The 14,096-nt window shown below is 43.2% G+C and overlaps 1 protein-coding gene across 4 annotated transcripts in view; it reads right to left on the bottom strand.

The window, feature by feature from the left end:
• The window catches only part of GMIP (GEM interacting protein), a 118,653-nt gene that overhangs the window by 75,917 nt on the left and 28,640 nt on the right, over positions 1–14,096 (bottom strand). The window contains exon 1 of one of the 4 annotated variants that reach the window (XM_061614470.1): positions 7,847–8,008. The exons of the other annotated variants lie outside the window; for them this stretch is intronic. Coding sequence (XP_061470454.1) covers positions 7,847–7,868 — 22 coding nt within the window. The 5' untranslated portion in view covers positions 7,869–8,008. Of the gene's footprint in view, positions 1–7,846; positions 8,009–14,096 lie in introns of those variants that run through there. 4 annotated transcript variants of the gene reach the window in all.

Here is a 14,096-nt window from a genome sequence, read left to right as displayed (position 1 = left end):
ATGAGACTAAATAGAGTCTCTGATCCTTTCGTCCTAGAGCCCCTGGAGGAGGGCCAAGAGAGTTTAGTAAAGTACTGTGTAACTTTATCTGCTTCTCTCAAGAAGGTGTCCAGTCATGTTGCAGCAGCCCAGAAGGATCCAGGAGATGAGCCAAAGCACAACTTACAGCCCGGGGAGTGGATTCTGATTTGTGAGTTCCGGAGGAAGCATTGCCTGGAACCCCATTGGAGCAGTCCCTACCAGATATTACTGGTCACCCTGACGGCTGTTTGAGTGGCGGGGAAAAAGACTTGGGTCCATGCGTCCCATTGCAAGCATGTAGGACCTCCTGCATATACCAGACTGTATTGTTTCTTACGGATTGCCGCTCCTAAGCTGCATCTCCGAAAAGACCAAACGAGAGGCCAGTGGGAGTAGGTAGACAATGAAGCTGAAGAGTGCTCGAGGGGAGAACAAGCCAAATAAACACCCCTAAAACTGTGAAGTAAGACAAATTAAGTGTCACCCCTTCGGGTCACCGAGCAGGCAGAGGCCTTTGAGCTGACTGAAGGGGGCACTAATCAACGCACGCAGCCACTGGGATACTTCTTTCAGACACCAGGTGGAAGAGGGGTATTAGGGATAATAGGACTTTTTGCACTAATTGTCTGGCTGATATGGCAAAATCTGTAATTCTAATTATCCTTTGGGGAGCCCTCTTTGTGATATCAGGCACGGTAGATTGGCATCAAAATACTTTCCTGAAACTAGTGTCTGTTATAACTAAGACCCTTAACTTCACCACCTGCTGGGTCTGCATGCAAGGCCCCGCGGATCATCATGGTGGGCTTCCTCTGTTGGGGGTGCCAATCGGGAGTCGGGATCTCCTTAATAACTCATTTCCCGCTCTTGACCCGTCTAAGTCTTTCCTCCCCAAGGAACCTCTGTCTCTTGCAGAGACGTTGCCTGGGACGTTGGGGCTGAACCTCACTGGTACCACCCCAGTTGGCAGGAGTCAGTGTAAATATACTCTGGGATATGAGAAAAATAATATTGAGAACGGCAAGTATCATAACTATACTCTGTATAATCATAAAGGCCTTTTATTTAAAGTGTTGGGTGACTTTCAGGTGAACATAAACCTATGTCAAAACCTTTCATGGGTAATAGATCCTCAGAACGAATCTTGCTTAGTAGATACCAATTCCTGGGCCAATATTAAAATTAATCAAGAGCTGACCCGGCTACAGGAAAATAAAAGTTTAGTAGAAGGCTCTCAGACACTAAATGTGTGGTGGATTTGTGGAAATAAGGCCTGGAAAGTATTGCCCCAATCCCCATTCCACTCCATGATGGGTGGGAGTAATTGCGTATGCAAAGGAGGAGAGGGGGACTGATGTGTCAGAGTGAGTTTTTAAACTTCCCGCTGTGTGTAATGGCTGACGGGAGATACAGAGTGTTACTGAGCAGGTTGTAGGCACGTGTCGCAGCTGGAAATTCTCTCACTTGCTATATGAAATCACGTGGGTTAAAACGCTGTAGAGGTATTGAGAGGAATGTCTGCCTGTGCTCGGACAGACATGCTTGTGTGATCGCTGCCTCCTTACGTAAGTAATAGACTACAATCTGCCACTTCAAAGTCTCGTGTGCACTTATTCCTGGGTCGGAACCACATCGTTGTGGATCCCTAAGGTGGGAAATCCACGACACTGACACACCTTGGCCAATCGCAAAAATTGTACTGGGTTGGACGAGGAGGCCGTGAGGGATTGCTGGCATGTCTTGTGGGCAGCAGACACTCTTGATTCAATGACATTCAGCAACCATCTCTGTAATTTGAGAATTCTCAGCAACTCGAACTCCACAGCCTACTCTGAGTTGTTACTGTTGTCAATGTAAAGGCACATCTAGAAAGCTGGCTTCTACCCTTTGTGACATGATACAATGCTGCCATTAGCTCTGTACATTTGCAGCTGGCAATAGCCCTGTCTCTTCTCTATATAATGAAATAGAGTGTGTGGGGCTGGCTGAGCCAAGATGGTGGCAGAGGCTTCAGCCCCTTAGGGAAACCTTGGCCGCCATCTTGGTTAAGGGCAGCACTGCACGTGCAACCACACAACACAGCCAAGAAAAGTAGGTTGAGCAAGGGAATGGCGGGGGCTCTGAAGCTCTCACTGTGCAATCTGCGGCAGCAATCCTGCTGCAAATCATGAAAGGGGAGCACCGGGGCCCAGGGCAGGCTTTTTCCCAAGGCCCCCGGCATGTCTGGGGCCAGCCCTGCTGGCCTTACTAGTGGTGGTGGATGTAATGGTAATAGGGAAGTCTGGTTTCTTGGGAGAGTCTGAGAAATGACTTTTGGCGTTCATTACTGGAGATATCTGCTCGATCTCTGAGGCAGAACAGTGCACAATCTCACCACCACCACCACCCAACGCCCTCTCCTCTGTGTGTGTGCATATTGTGGGCACTCAAATGGCATCACTAGGTGGGTGGGAGGAGGTAGAGAGTGTTCGGTTTAAAATGTGTCCTACGGTCCTAGCGCCATGAGCTTGCCAAACAGCTTGCAATCAATTTAAAACAAAAACAATTCATACAAAAAACAAAACACCATTCACATAAAATATACAAAAACCATAATAAGAACAGAACCCAGAAGACAATGAAGTAATGTGACAAGACTATAGAATAACAAACCAACTGTCCAGGATACATAAAATGGACACAACTACACTAAAAAAGTTATGCTAAAATTAATCTTTAACCCTCTCCCAGAGGAAGATCTTTATCATCCTCCAGAGACTTGATAGTCTCCTATCCCGTTGATTCTTTCTGGGCAGAGTTCCATTTGGAGGATGCTACTACTGAAACGGCCTTGGGCCTGGTAATCACCTGCCAAATCTCAGACAGAGGGTGAGCAGGAGGCACAGCCAAAGCAGGGTAGGGACTCATGACAAACATGCCTGGTGGTGATGATATGGGCACTGTCCAATGAGCATACATATCCTATTGTACCTCCCATCAAAAACACAGGGAGTAACTCTCTTGCCTGCCTAAACTCTCAGCACTATCAGTTAGCAACAACCACAGCAATGTTTACAAGGGCCACAATGTTTGGCAGAACAGTGCAAACAATGTATGGGTTTCTTAGGCAGCCCATAGTCCAGAAGGGTTCTACAACGTCCCCCTCTAGTATTTAAAAATGATATTCCCCCCCCTTCCTGCAGGTCATGTCAAGTCTACTAATTAATGATCACAAAGAAACAATTTGACTTGCTCTGTCTTTATATCAATAATTAACATGTGCCATTTGGCAGAATCATATCTTTAAGTGGTAGACATTAAATGGCTAGATCAAGAGCAAACCTTTGCACTAAGGCAGGCTATGCAGGGCTGCACGTACTCTATGCTTTAAGATGGGGGATGACCTCTGCCAAGATTATTTAAAAATCCTTGTCAAGAAAAACTGAAATCTACAACTCTTGTGAACGGTGCATGTATTTGCCTAAATCACATAATTTATTTTGCTTTGTCCATAGAAATTAGCTAAAATGTTTGCAGGGCCCTGAAACTCTAACCCCTGCCCACTAGAAATCTTTTCCCCTGCTCCTCCAATTGGATCAAATTTCACCACGTAGTGCTCTTACCTTTTCAAGCCTATTTTTGCAACCATGAGGACTAGACACTTGAACTAAAAAAAGGAAGCTGAATTGACAGGATGCAGAATACTGTACTTAATACCAATTTCTACACCTGCACAGTACACTTGTGGAACCATAGAATACACGGAGCCATGAAGTTATCTTATAACCCAGATGCTTGTCTTAATGCTAAGGAAGGAAGGCCTCTACAACTCAGAAGAGTTCTTCCTAATATTTAGCCTAATTTTTTATTACATATTTAAATGTATACCTCACCTATCTCATAGGTTAGCCAGGCCTTGCATTCTGAAGCAACTTCCCATTTCTGTAAATCACACTCACTATATCCAATCTTATCCCTCCCTACTGACAAAAGGTAAAATTTGTACATGCTATTAAGTGATTGAAACCACAGAACATCCACATCAAATCTCTTGTTTTCACATACTCTCATTCTTTTACCTTTCTCATTCCATGTGGGATCCTTTCACATCCCACACCTTCAACCTGACTCAGTTAGTCCTGCCCATACTTGCTTCCTCTCCCCACCCCCATCCCCAAACCCCATCACTGGGTTAGAGAACCAGGGGCCCTCCAGATGTTTTAACTATTAACTCCCATCAGCCCCAGGCAGCATGGCCAATGGTCAAGGATGATGGGAGCTGTAGTCCACCAACACCTGGAGAGCAGAGCTTGGAAAAGTTACTTTTTTGAACTACAACTCCCATCAGCCCAATCCAGTGGCCATGTTGGCTGAGGCTGATGGGAGTTGTAGTTCAAAAAAGTAACTTTTCCAAGCTCTGCTGGAGAGCCATAGATGTCCCACCCTTGTCCTAGATCCACTGCTATCATATCCCCCACAAACCAAACAACACCATGTTATTGAACCTGCAACAGTGACCCCAAAGAGCTGGTGCCTTGACAGAAAGTTATAAAGCAGATTAATGTGGCTAAATGCCATTGCTTTTAGTCCTATCCTCAGAGGAATGATTGTTGTCTCTTTGCAACAAATGCTTCCTCCCATTTCAACATTTCCTCACTATTTGTGGCTTCACAAGGCAACTTCATGTTACAAACTTTCTACACAGAAGGGATTTTTGGGAGTGAAAGGTTAAGAGCTCGTTCCAGGATACATTAAAGATTTTTAAAAAGCAATGTATTTTATTTACTGAATACTTAAAGCTACATATTGTAAACTTTACAAGTGACAGCTGCAACAATGAATTGAGCATTCATCTTGATGGATTTTGCAGGGAGATTAGACATTTAACCAATATTCATTCTGATTTATTTGTGTGGAGGTTAGACAACATTGTGTCAAGCAAGTGTTATATTCCACACTTTCCAGAGTATTTTCCTGTCACTTTCCTAATAGCAAAAAGTCTGTTTTTTTGAGGGAAGTGGATTTGTTGTGAGAGTTGTGTCCAAGTCAACTTTAATTGCACAGCCTGAATTTTACAGTTTGTGACTGAATCCCACCTGAAAATAGTGACAATATGGAACTGCCCAAAGTGTGAAGACAAAAGCAAGAGATCAGACTATTTTCTGTTTGGCTTGAGTATTTTGACTGTTAATCTACCCCATGACCATTAGGCTTTGCCCCAGAACTGCTGGACATAGTTGTTTCTGTTCCCAGTCCTACCAGGTGACATCTGTGTAGGGGGTAGATTCTGCCCCTACTAAGGCCCACCCTTTATTCCAAGCCTCCACCCCTCTTATCTCCCTGGAAACCTGGTAACCTTATCAATTAGTATGTAGAATAGGGATGTGCTAGAATTCCACCCATCAGATTTGATAGTGAATTTCCCATTAATTCGCTTATTCTCTATCGTGAATTGGATTTTTATGCACTGATTTTTCACAACTATTTTTGGAAACTGATTTTTTAAAAACAAAATTTACCTCTAAAATATTGATATTAAGAATGATAATTTTATCAATATTTCCTTTCAAAATATTGATATTTTAAAATAATTTATTCTTCCTTAAAATATAAATATTAATATAATTTTAGGGAGGGGAAAAATGCATTGGTGAAAGCAGGTGTTAGCATACAAAGAACGAACTCAAATAGATACTGGCCTGTTAGGTCAACGGAATGCTTTCTAACTGGCACAAGCCAACAGATCCCATCCTAGTGTAGAACCAATGAGTTCTACTCATTCAGGAAAATATGATCCTGTAACCAGTCCCTCTCATTACTAAATGGTACTCATGACTTCTGCACTGAAATTAATGTGCAAAGTACTTGATAAGTCTGGATGATTACTCATTTCCATGCATAATGAGTCCTACATGGTTTTTACTTCGTATGTACATCTCTTTTCCTGTGTAGGAATTTTATAAAAGTGGGAAACAGCTCTTTTGTCCTCCAAAGACTCATTTGTTGGGCTGTGTCAATGTCAACACATCTGTTCTGAATGTGTCAGACCCAGTACCGGAAACAGTGTTCTAAATGAGGCAGGGAAAGATGCTGAGTTTTTTTAGTATTTGACACTTTCTGTGAAATGAGGTAAGAGAAACGCAAAGGGAAGTGGAACTTCTGCCTTCTTGCTAAGCACAAACTGCAAAAACATCCACTGTGAAGAAAGAGAGCCACTGCTGTGCCTACTAGCTCTTGCCCTACTGCCCAATGTAATGAAATGGAGGCCTGATCTGGGATAAGAGTTATTTTTCATTTATGCAGCACATCCTTCTGCTGTATACAGTGTGAGTGAATCAAGGGGACAAGTGAGTGGGAACCTGTAAGAGTGCTCAGGAGAACCATACCCATCTAGTATTGAAAATACCTTATGACTTTTTTTAAAATTACATTCATCTCCACAAGACTCTTACAACAGACTTGGGCTTTAGAAATTATCATACCTGGGTCTTTATATGGACATGATGGAGGTCACATAGTAGGGTCAGGTTTTTCTTCACTTTCAGGATCTCACAGATGGAAATAAGTTTCCCACAGCTCAGATGGGGGCTAGCAACCCCTGTGTGGGGTTCACCCTCCCTTTCTTTGCTCTGTTGCCTGAGCCATCTAAATTATTTCCTGATTCATTCAGGCACCTCTTCCATCTATGAGGCACACTGTTCACTTCTGGGCTCTGCTTGTTGTAATACAGCCTAGTCATCTGTATCTATCAGAGGATTGCAGTAGGGTGGTTATAGTGTATGTGAGATCCTGCCTTAAGTCGGGAGTCAGAATATATGATCTCTATGTCATTTCCAGCCCTATGACATTATATGATTTTGTGTTCAGTGTAGGGGTATGTATGTACAACCATGTAAAATAGATAGGCAAAACCAGCTAGGAAATGGAAATATGTGTTGATTGCAACCCAGAGCATGGCTGGCAGGAGATGGATCACCCTGTAAGTGCTCTGTGGGTTGGCTAAATAATTTCCACTGAAAGATCCAGTGCATGAGTTGAAACAAACTTGGGGAGGAAAGTCTGATCTGACAGATCAAACAGCTATATTACAAAGCTTTCAAAAACTTGAATTTTAAGCATTGCATTTTTCAAGTTTCAAGATGCATTCCAACTTGTGTATATAGCACTTTGTATGGATAGTCAGTGGCTTAAACTTTGGAGATATAACTGAAGGACCAGACTTTTAAAACTAGTTTTCAAACAACACACAACACTGCCCAACTATGTTTTGAACCCTCCTTAGAGCTGAGGATGCAATAAAGATACAATGAGGGTCTAATTCTGACATGATTAATAAGTACTCCTGTTTTCTAAGTACATCTGAAAGGAACGCTAGTGTACTGAATCTGCCTAGTTTCACTGAGTTTTTTTCTTGCACCAGCCACAACCAAGGACTGTATACTGACTAGAGTTAGAGACAGACAGGGCTGTCCGTAGCACAACAGAGATGACATTGCCCCATTGTGTACATATTCATCTCTTTTGTCTCTGGTCAAACAAGTTTTGCATGTTGTTCTCCCAGAATTTGGGGACAAAAACCTGTTAACGGTAGAGAACAGCTGGTGGAGTGTATACACCCACCATAACAATACAACCTGGAATAAACTGTTGGTCTCCCCCACCCAACCTTGACTATTAGAGATCTTGCCCAAAAGAACAGTTCTACAATGGGTGCATAACCATAAAACCTTAAGTGCAGCCCTAGATGATGAGTCCTAGGGACTGCCTCCTGAAAGTGACTTAACAGTATGCCAAGAATGAGCACTGTACTTTTGGTTTAAAGAGATCAGAAGGTTCCTTCACCTACCAGTGGGTTCAGGGTCTGCCATGGTCAAGTCCTCAGCAGGAAACCCAGGCGGAAATCCCAGCCCAAATCCTTGGACAACTCAAAAGCCACCAGCTCTGGTAGATAGCCCCATGGGATTTGCATTCTTTGCAGAGCCTTGTTCTTTGCCTTGCAGCCTCTCAACCTTTGCTGCTTCCTGCCAGCAAGTGTTTCCGTGTGAGGAAACTTATTTGTCCCTTTGATTTGCATACATTTGAGTTTGCAAGAAAGAGGGCCCTGTGGCAATCCTACTGGCTTTGCCATCTGCAGCTGCATGAAGTCTGTCTGGATGAGGTTTTTCTCGATTAGCAAATCTTACTTTCTATTTTGGGGAGAAAAATCATGCATTGTATATGCAGTGTATATGCATCACTAATACAAACCTGTGTTTGGTTTCTGAAGCTCTCCTCATTGTCTCAATGCTGATGGAAGTGTGGTTGGTGGGACAAGAGGGAAAAAAAGGCCTTTTCAGTTCTGGTGCCCAAAGTGTCAAACAGCCTCATAAGGGAAGTCCAACTGCTCCCCCTTTATCTGCTTTTAAACAGGCTCTTGAGACCATTTAATTTAGGTGGGCTTTTTCATTTTTTTACTTCAACGTTTATTATATTTTAGCTGCATGCATTGTCTTATGATTCTAACACTGAGTATTTATGTTTTTGTGGTCGCGACTGTAGTTCAATTTGTACTAGGTTTGTATTTTTTCAAACACAACTGTCACCAGAGGGGCTTCTGAAGGACCATCTTGCCCTGGGAGTAGAGAAGAAAGAAATAGCCTGGTTAGCAGCTGCAGTCCAGCTCCCAGTGTGGCCCCTCTCTCCACCAGCCCTCACCACGGGGACTTCTGGGGTACAATATTGCCCTGAGGGGTTGGGAAGAGGAAGGGGGCAGCTTAGCAAGCTGCCACTGTCCAGCTCCCTGTGGTGGCCCTTCCCTTCTCTGGAGAGCTTCTTACTCAGAGGGGAAGGGGAAGGAAATGGCCTGGTGGATTGCTGCCATTCAGCTCCCAGTGGTGGCTCCTCACTTCTCTGGCACCATGGGGCTTTTGCAGAACCATCTTGCCCTGCAGGGAGGCGAGAAGCAGCAGCTACAGCTTCTTCTAAACAAGCAGTTGTCTTCTCCATTTTGCTGTTAACATTTTAAAATCGATGCTTACTGTTGTAACAATCCTACATAAATTGCTTTGTGAGGCCTGCTTGAAAAGCCATAAATGATCATTTCTTGGCCTTTTGCTAAGATCAAGTGTAGTGTATATAAATACCTTAAGGGAATAAATATTTTTTTCTCTTTGCTCTGTAAGCTGCCAATTCTGCAGTAATCACAGAAAAGGAGGGTAAAAATGCTAATAAAAATAAAGAAATGCATCAATGACCTAGCACTGGTTTAGACACCCCTGTGTCCAGTAGTGTAGTAGCAAATTCAGAAGTGTAGGGTCCCTGCATGTTAGTCACAGCCATGCCACTTCCCCCCCTTTTTTGCTGCTAGGTTGAGAATGACATCCTTGTGAATGCCTTCTTCCACAACAACAGACATCCCTAGGAGCCAATAAGAATGAAAGGGGAAAGTATTCGCTACTGAGAAGAGTCTTCTCAGTGGCTGACTCACCTAGTTTCACTCTGGTTGGCTCCAATCAGCAGGAAAGGATAAGGAATCGTGTTAGAAGACTCTTCTTAGTGGCTAATACACTCCTCTTTCATGCTGATTGGCTCATGGGATGCTGGAGACGTTGGGACCCTGCTCCCAAAAAAGTAAAGGGTCTAAGACCTGTCCCTCAAGACCCTGGTCAACTACACCCCTGCCTGGGTCCTGGACACCATAAACCAGCATGATTAATAGAGTGTATTTCCAGTGCTCCGAAATGGTTTCTATAATCTCATCAGTAGCTGCTGATGGGGTGATGAAGGTGGGACAGTGTCACGTACCTGATTTCTGGGTGGTAAGCATTGCTGCTACTTAAAAGGGAGAGCACAGTGTGGTATGGGCATAGTGGTGGCAGGAGCATCGGATTGGCTCTGTCCTGTGGCTGCACTGCACTGAGCTCTCCATGCTTTACCCTCTCCCTAAGCAGCAGTGATGCTTGCTGTCTGGAAATCAGGTATGCAATCTAAGAAATAGTGGCTTGCTTAAAACCACCTACTGGCTGAGATAAGATATGAGCAATGGGCTTCCTAATTTATGTTCTTCTTAGCTGGTATTATACCGTAAAAGCTCTTGGAGCATAAAAATCAGGAATGCTCAAGTAAACTGGAAACAGACCATTGATTTTAAGAGAGGCATCACTTACCAAAGTCAACTGGTCTTCAACTGATGGGTTGGTATGGGATTCTGTACTGCAAGGATGGCAAACCTATGGCCCTCCTGATGGTTAGGGCTAATGGAAGTTATTGTCTGTCAACATCTGGAGGCCACAGGTTCCCTACCCTTGCTCTACTGGGTGATCCAAAACGGACCTATGGTGGGTTGTAAAAGCAGCACTACCACTGTACACATATAAGGGAAATAAATTAAGTGGGTCCCCAAATTCATGTTTGAGTTAAAGGTAGGTCCTGAGTCTGAAAATACTGAAGACTGTTGCAGCAGTGTTATTACTAGGGGTGGGTCAACATCCGTTTGGGTGGCCTTTGTAATAGAATCCTCATGGCTCATTTATGTGTTTTCAGTTTGCAAAGCAAGAGTGCCAGCTGAGGATATTTTAACATTTTAGGCATAACTAATCTGAAGTTATACTGAGTATGTACTTTTCCTTACAAACATAAGAAGAGCTGGGCTGTGAGCACACTAGTCGCCTACAGCAAAGCATTTCCATTGGCCACACATGGAGGGGGAACAGGTTGATCTGCCCATCAGTTGTGAAATCTGTTTGAAGCTGAATTTTAAAAAACCCCACTCGAGCTAACCCCACCAGGTTTTACAGTAAAAAAAGGGTGGGGTTTGACAAGCATCGTGTGCCCCCATTTTCAAAGAGAGAGGTAGAGATGCACTAAAACTGGCAGAACAGCGAGTTTGTTTCTAACTCTGGTGTTACTACAGGATCCAGTATTTTCAAATAATACACGGTTCGTACCAAGAAAACTACAGAGATAGATATGAAAAAAATGGCCTAGATGTGAAATCTCATATGTTCAGAGTCAACTAAATATCAAACTATGATTCATTTAATCTAGCATTTTTTGCAAGAATCGTAGCAACCAGTAAGCATTATAGAGTCCATCTTTGAAGTGCAGTTTACCTTCTGTCTCTGGTGTACATATACTTTTGGGTGGGTGTGTCATGGTGTGCTATACTATTGGCTTTTCCGCAGTTCAAGTGTGACCAGGAAGAAGAAAAGGAGTTCAATAAAGGAGGGGCAATATTCTGGTGGAGAAGCACTTCAGTTTCAATTTCAAGATGGCTGCTGCTCTGTCTTTCTTGTTACAGAGTGCCACAGTCACTTCTGACCAAGCAGGTTTTGCAGGGACATGAAACAACATAAAACTCTGCAAGGCCTGTTTCACAGAGGCCAACACAAAATGAGCATAGGTGCCAAGCACATCAACCCATCCTTTAAACCTCCTTCAGTACCCTTGGGGAGAGGGGATCTGTCATGTTTTAATAGTACTTTCTTAACTCAGAGAAGACAGAAACCTGCTTGCTATCACTAAACTTTTATTGAGAGAATGAATACAAGATGTATAGTTCTTGCTCAGGCTCCTCCCATTTGACCTTTATACTAGAGCAGTGGTTCCCAACCTGGGGGCCAGGACCCCCAAGGGGGCCGCGAAGTAATCCAGAGGGGGCCATGAACAGTAAGAAATGAATTATTTATTAATTTTTTAAAAAAGTCTTCACTTCCTCGACACTGTCTGCTTTCCACTGCCGCTGCAGATGACACCTCCCCCTTGCTCCAAACGAGAGGGGAGGCCTTTTGCTGAAGCGCCAGAGCGTCTTTCAGGTGCACTAAGGGCAGGCACCTGCCTATAAAATACATGGCAGATGCCAAAGGAGACTGAGGGTGGAGCCACCAGGAAGAAGAAGGGATTACTATCACTGATTCCCGTCTCCTTGCACTGCCACTACTGGCAACGCCCTTTCTTAGAATGAGAGGAGAGGGCTTTTTGTGAAGCAAAAAGAAGCAAGCCTGCAAAGAAAGGCTGCTTTTCCCCCTTCCTTCCTGGCAGCCAGCCTGCCTCCCTGGAGGGAGGGGGTCACAAAAAAATTTCAGCTTATAAAGGGGGTCCCGTGCTCATAAAGGTTGGGAGTCTCCTTCCAGTTCCCTTTGCTGGATGGAACTGCTACCGCCTACCGATTATAACACATTGCCAGCCTGTCTATACGAGAGGTCACACACTGGGCCCATTTTAAGGAGACAACCCCACTTCCCCCAATCTCCCCAAAAGTCAAAATAGGATCTGTAATTTACCAGGACAAGTACCAGAAATTAGAGACTATGCCTGAAAAGTAAAGGCTGTTGGGAACACATATGATTTCATAAGTACACCAATTGTTTCACATCTGCCTGTGCAGTAATCATGGTCAGAAGAACTGTACATTATTTTGAAAATGCTGAATCCTGTATTAATGCCAGCTTTTGGGCCTCCATAGTATGATTGCAGAATTGCAATGCTGCCCACGGTGCTCTCTCTCAACTCTCTTTCAAAATGTGTTTTGAACTTTCAGCATTTGTCGATATAATGTGAACACCACAAGGATGTTACTTTAGCAGACTTTTACAAGCATCTTTGCACAGTGAAAAAAAATTACTTATTCAGATAAAATTGAAAGGTTTTCAATCTGGGCTTTGTCAAAGCAAATTAATCCCTACTGCAATTTCACAGAATGGGACCCAAGACATGAAATGGTAAGAAGATATGAAAAACTTCAGGACAGGCCGATGTGACAAAAGACTGAGTCAGAAGGAGGAAGTGGAGTTTTCTGCTCCCACTTCTGCATTCTCAAACCCACAGAAGACATCTTGGTAACAGTCCTGCCAACATGCTGCTTATATGCACATAACATCTACTTGCTCTTTGTCCAAAAATTATGTGATGGTGGTGGTTGGAAAGTCTGTCTGGAAAGTCAATGCAGCATTGGGTACTGCTCTGCGGTGAGATGTGCATAGTAGGTTGTAACCATTATCCAGACTGTGATCACCTCCACGCCATACATTTATAGCATATATGGCTTCCCCCAAAGAATCTTAGGAACTATAGTTAACACATCCCAGAGCTACAATTTCCAACACCCTTAACAAATGTGCTTTACATGTATGGAATGGACCTGACTTCAGAAATAGTAAGGGCCTGCTCCCATCCATCAGTTTATGGACTCTTCACTCTTGTTCACATAAACAGCAGACAAAAATGGCAGAACTGTTTTTGGACTGTACTACTTCACAATACCAAGGTAGGTCCTCTCTCTCTCTCCCTCTCTCTCGGAAAACTGGAGGCTGAGGAGACAAGATTTATTCCAATATTTTTCCTGATATGTGTGTTTGATGGGGCAGGGAAGGAATTTTTTTATCACTTTGGGATAGGGATGGATTTTGATTCAGTTCGCATTTCAAGGAGAATTTATAAAATTCACACTTTCCAAAACAATGTGAGAACCAAAACTCAGCCATCCTTTGAAATTCGCATTTATTAGAATTTTGGGATGCAGTTCACAAACTAAACAATATTTACAACGCATGTGTTAGGGGAAAGTGTGCATAAAAATGAATATATGAGTGAAAATAACAGGCAAAAAGGCATGATATGAGAAAAGGCTTGCAAAAATGTGTACCCTTGTCAAAACTGCCTACAAATTTGTGTTTCTTTGGAGAAATTCACACTAAAATTGTGAATTTTCATGAGGATATTTTTAAATTGCAGATTGCTGCAGAAATGTAGAGAACTGAATTTAACATTGGAAAAATGAGAAACCGAGAGAACCAAAATTGACAGATCTTTCCATCCCTGCCTTGGGGAAGCATTCTGCCATGCAATCCCTCGTTTTCAGTTTGAAGTGGTAGAGTCAGGTAAAATTTTATCACTTCATTGTCTCTTTGTGTGAACTAGGCCTTTCCCCGCCTCTGCTGGATGTCATTTTCCAACCAGCCATGCTGGGGAAAGCTTCAACTGTTGATTTTTGCCTGTTGTTACTATTGTTGTTGTTGGTATGTGCCTTCGATTATGACTTATGGCAACCCTATGAATCAGTGACCTCCAATAACTTTTGTCATGAACCACCCTGTTCAGCTCTTGTAAGTTCCGGTCTG

Source organism: Rhineura floridana, chromosome 3, assembly GCF_030035675.1.
Source record: "Rhineura floridana isolate rRhiFlo1 chromosome 3, rRhiFlo1.hap2, whole genome shotgun sequence".
Taxonomy (NCBI): domain Eukaryota; kingdom Metazoa; phylum Chordata; class Lepidosauria; order Squamata; family Rhineuridae; genus Rhineura; species Rhineura floridana.
The sequence above is the reverse complement of the archived record's forward strand: the minus strand, read 5'-3'. Positions and strand labels throughout refer to the sequence as shown.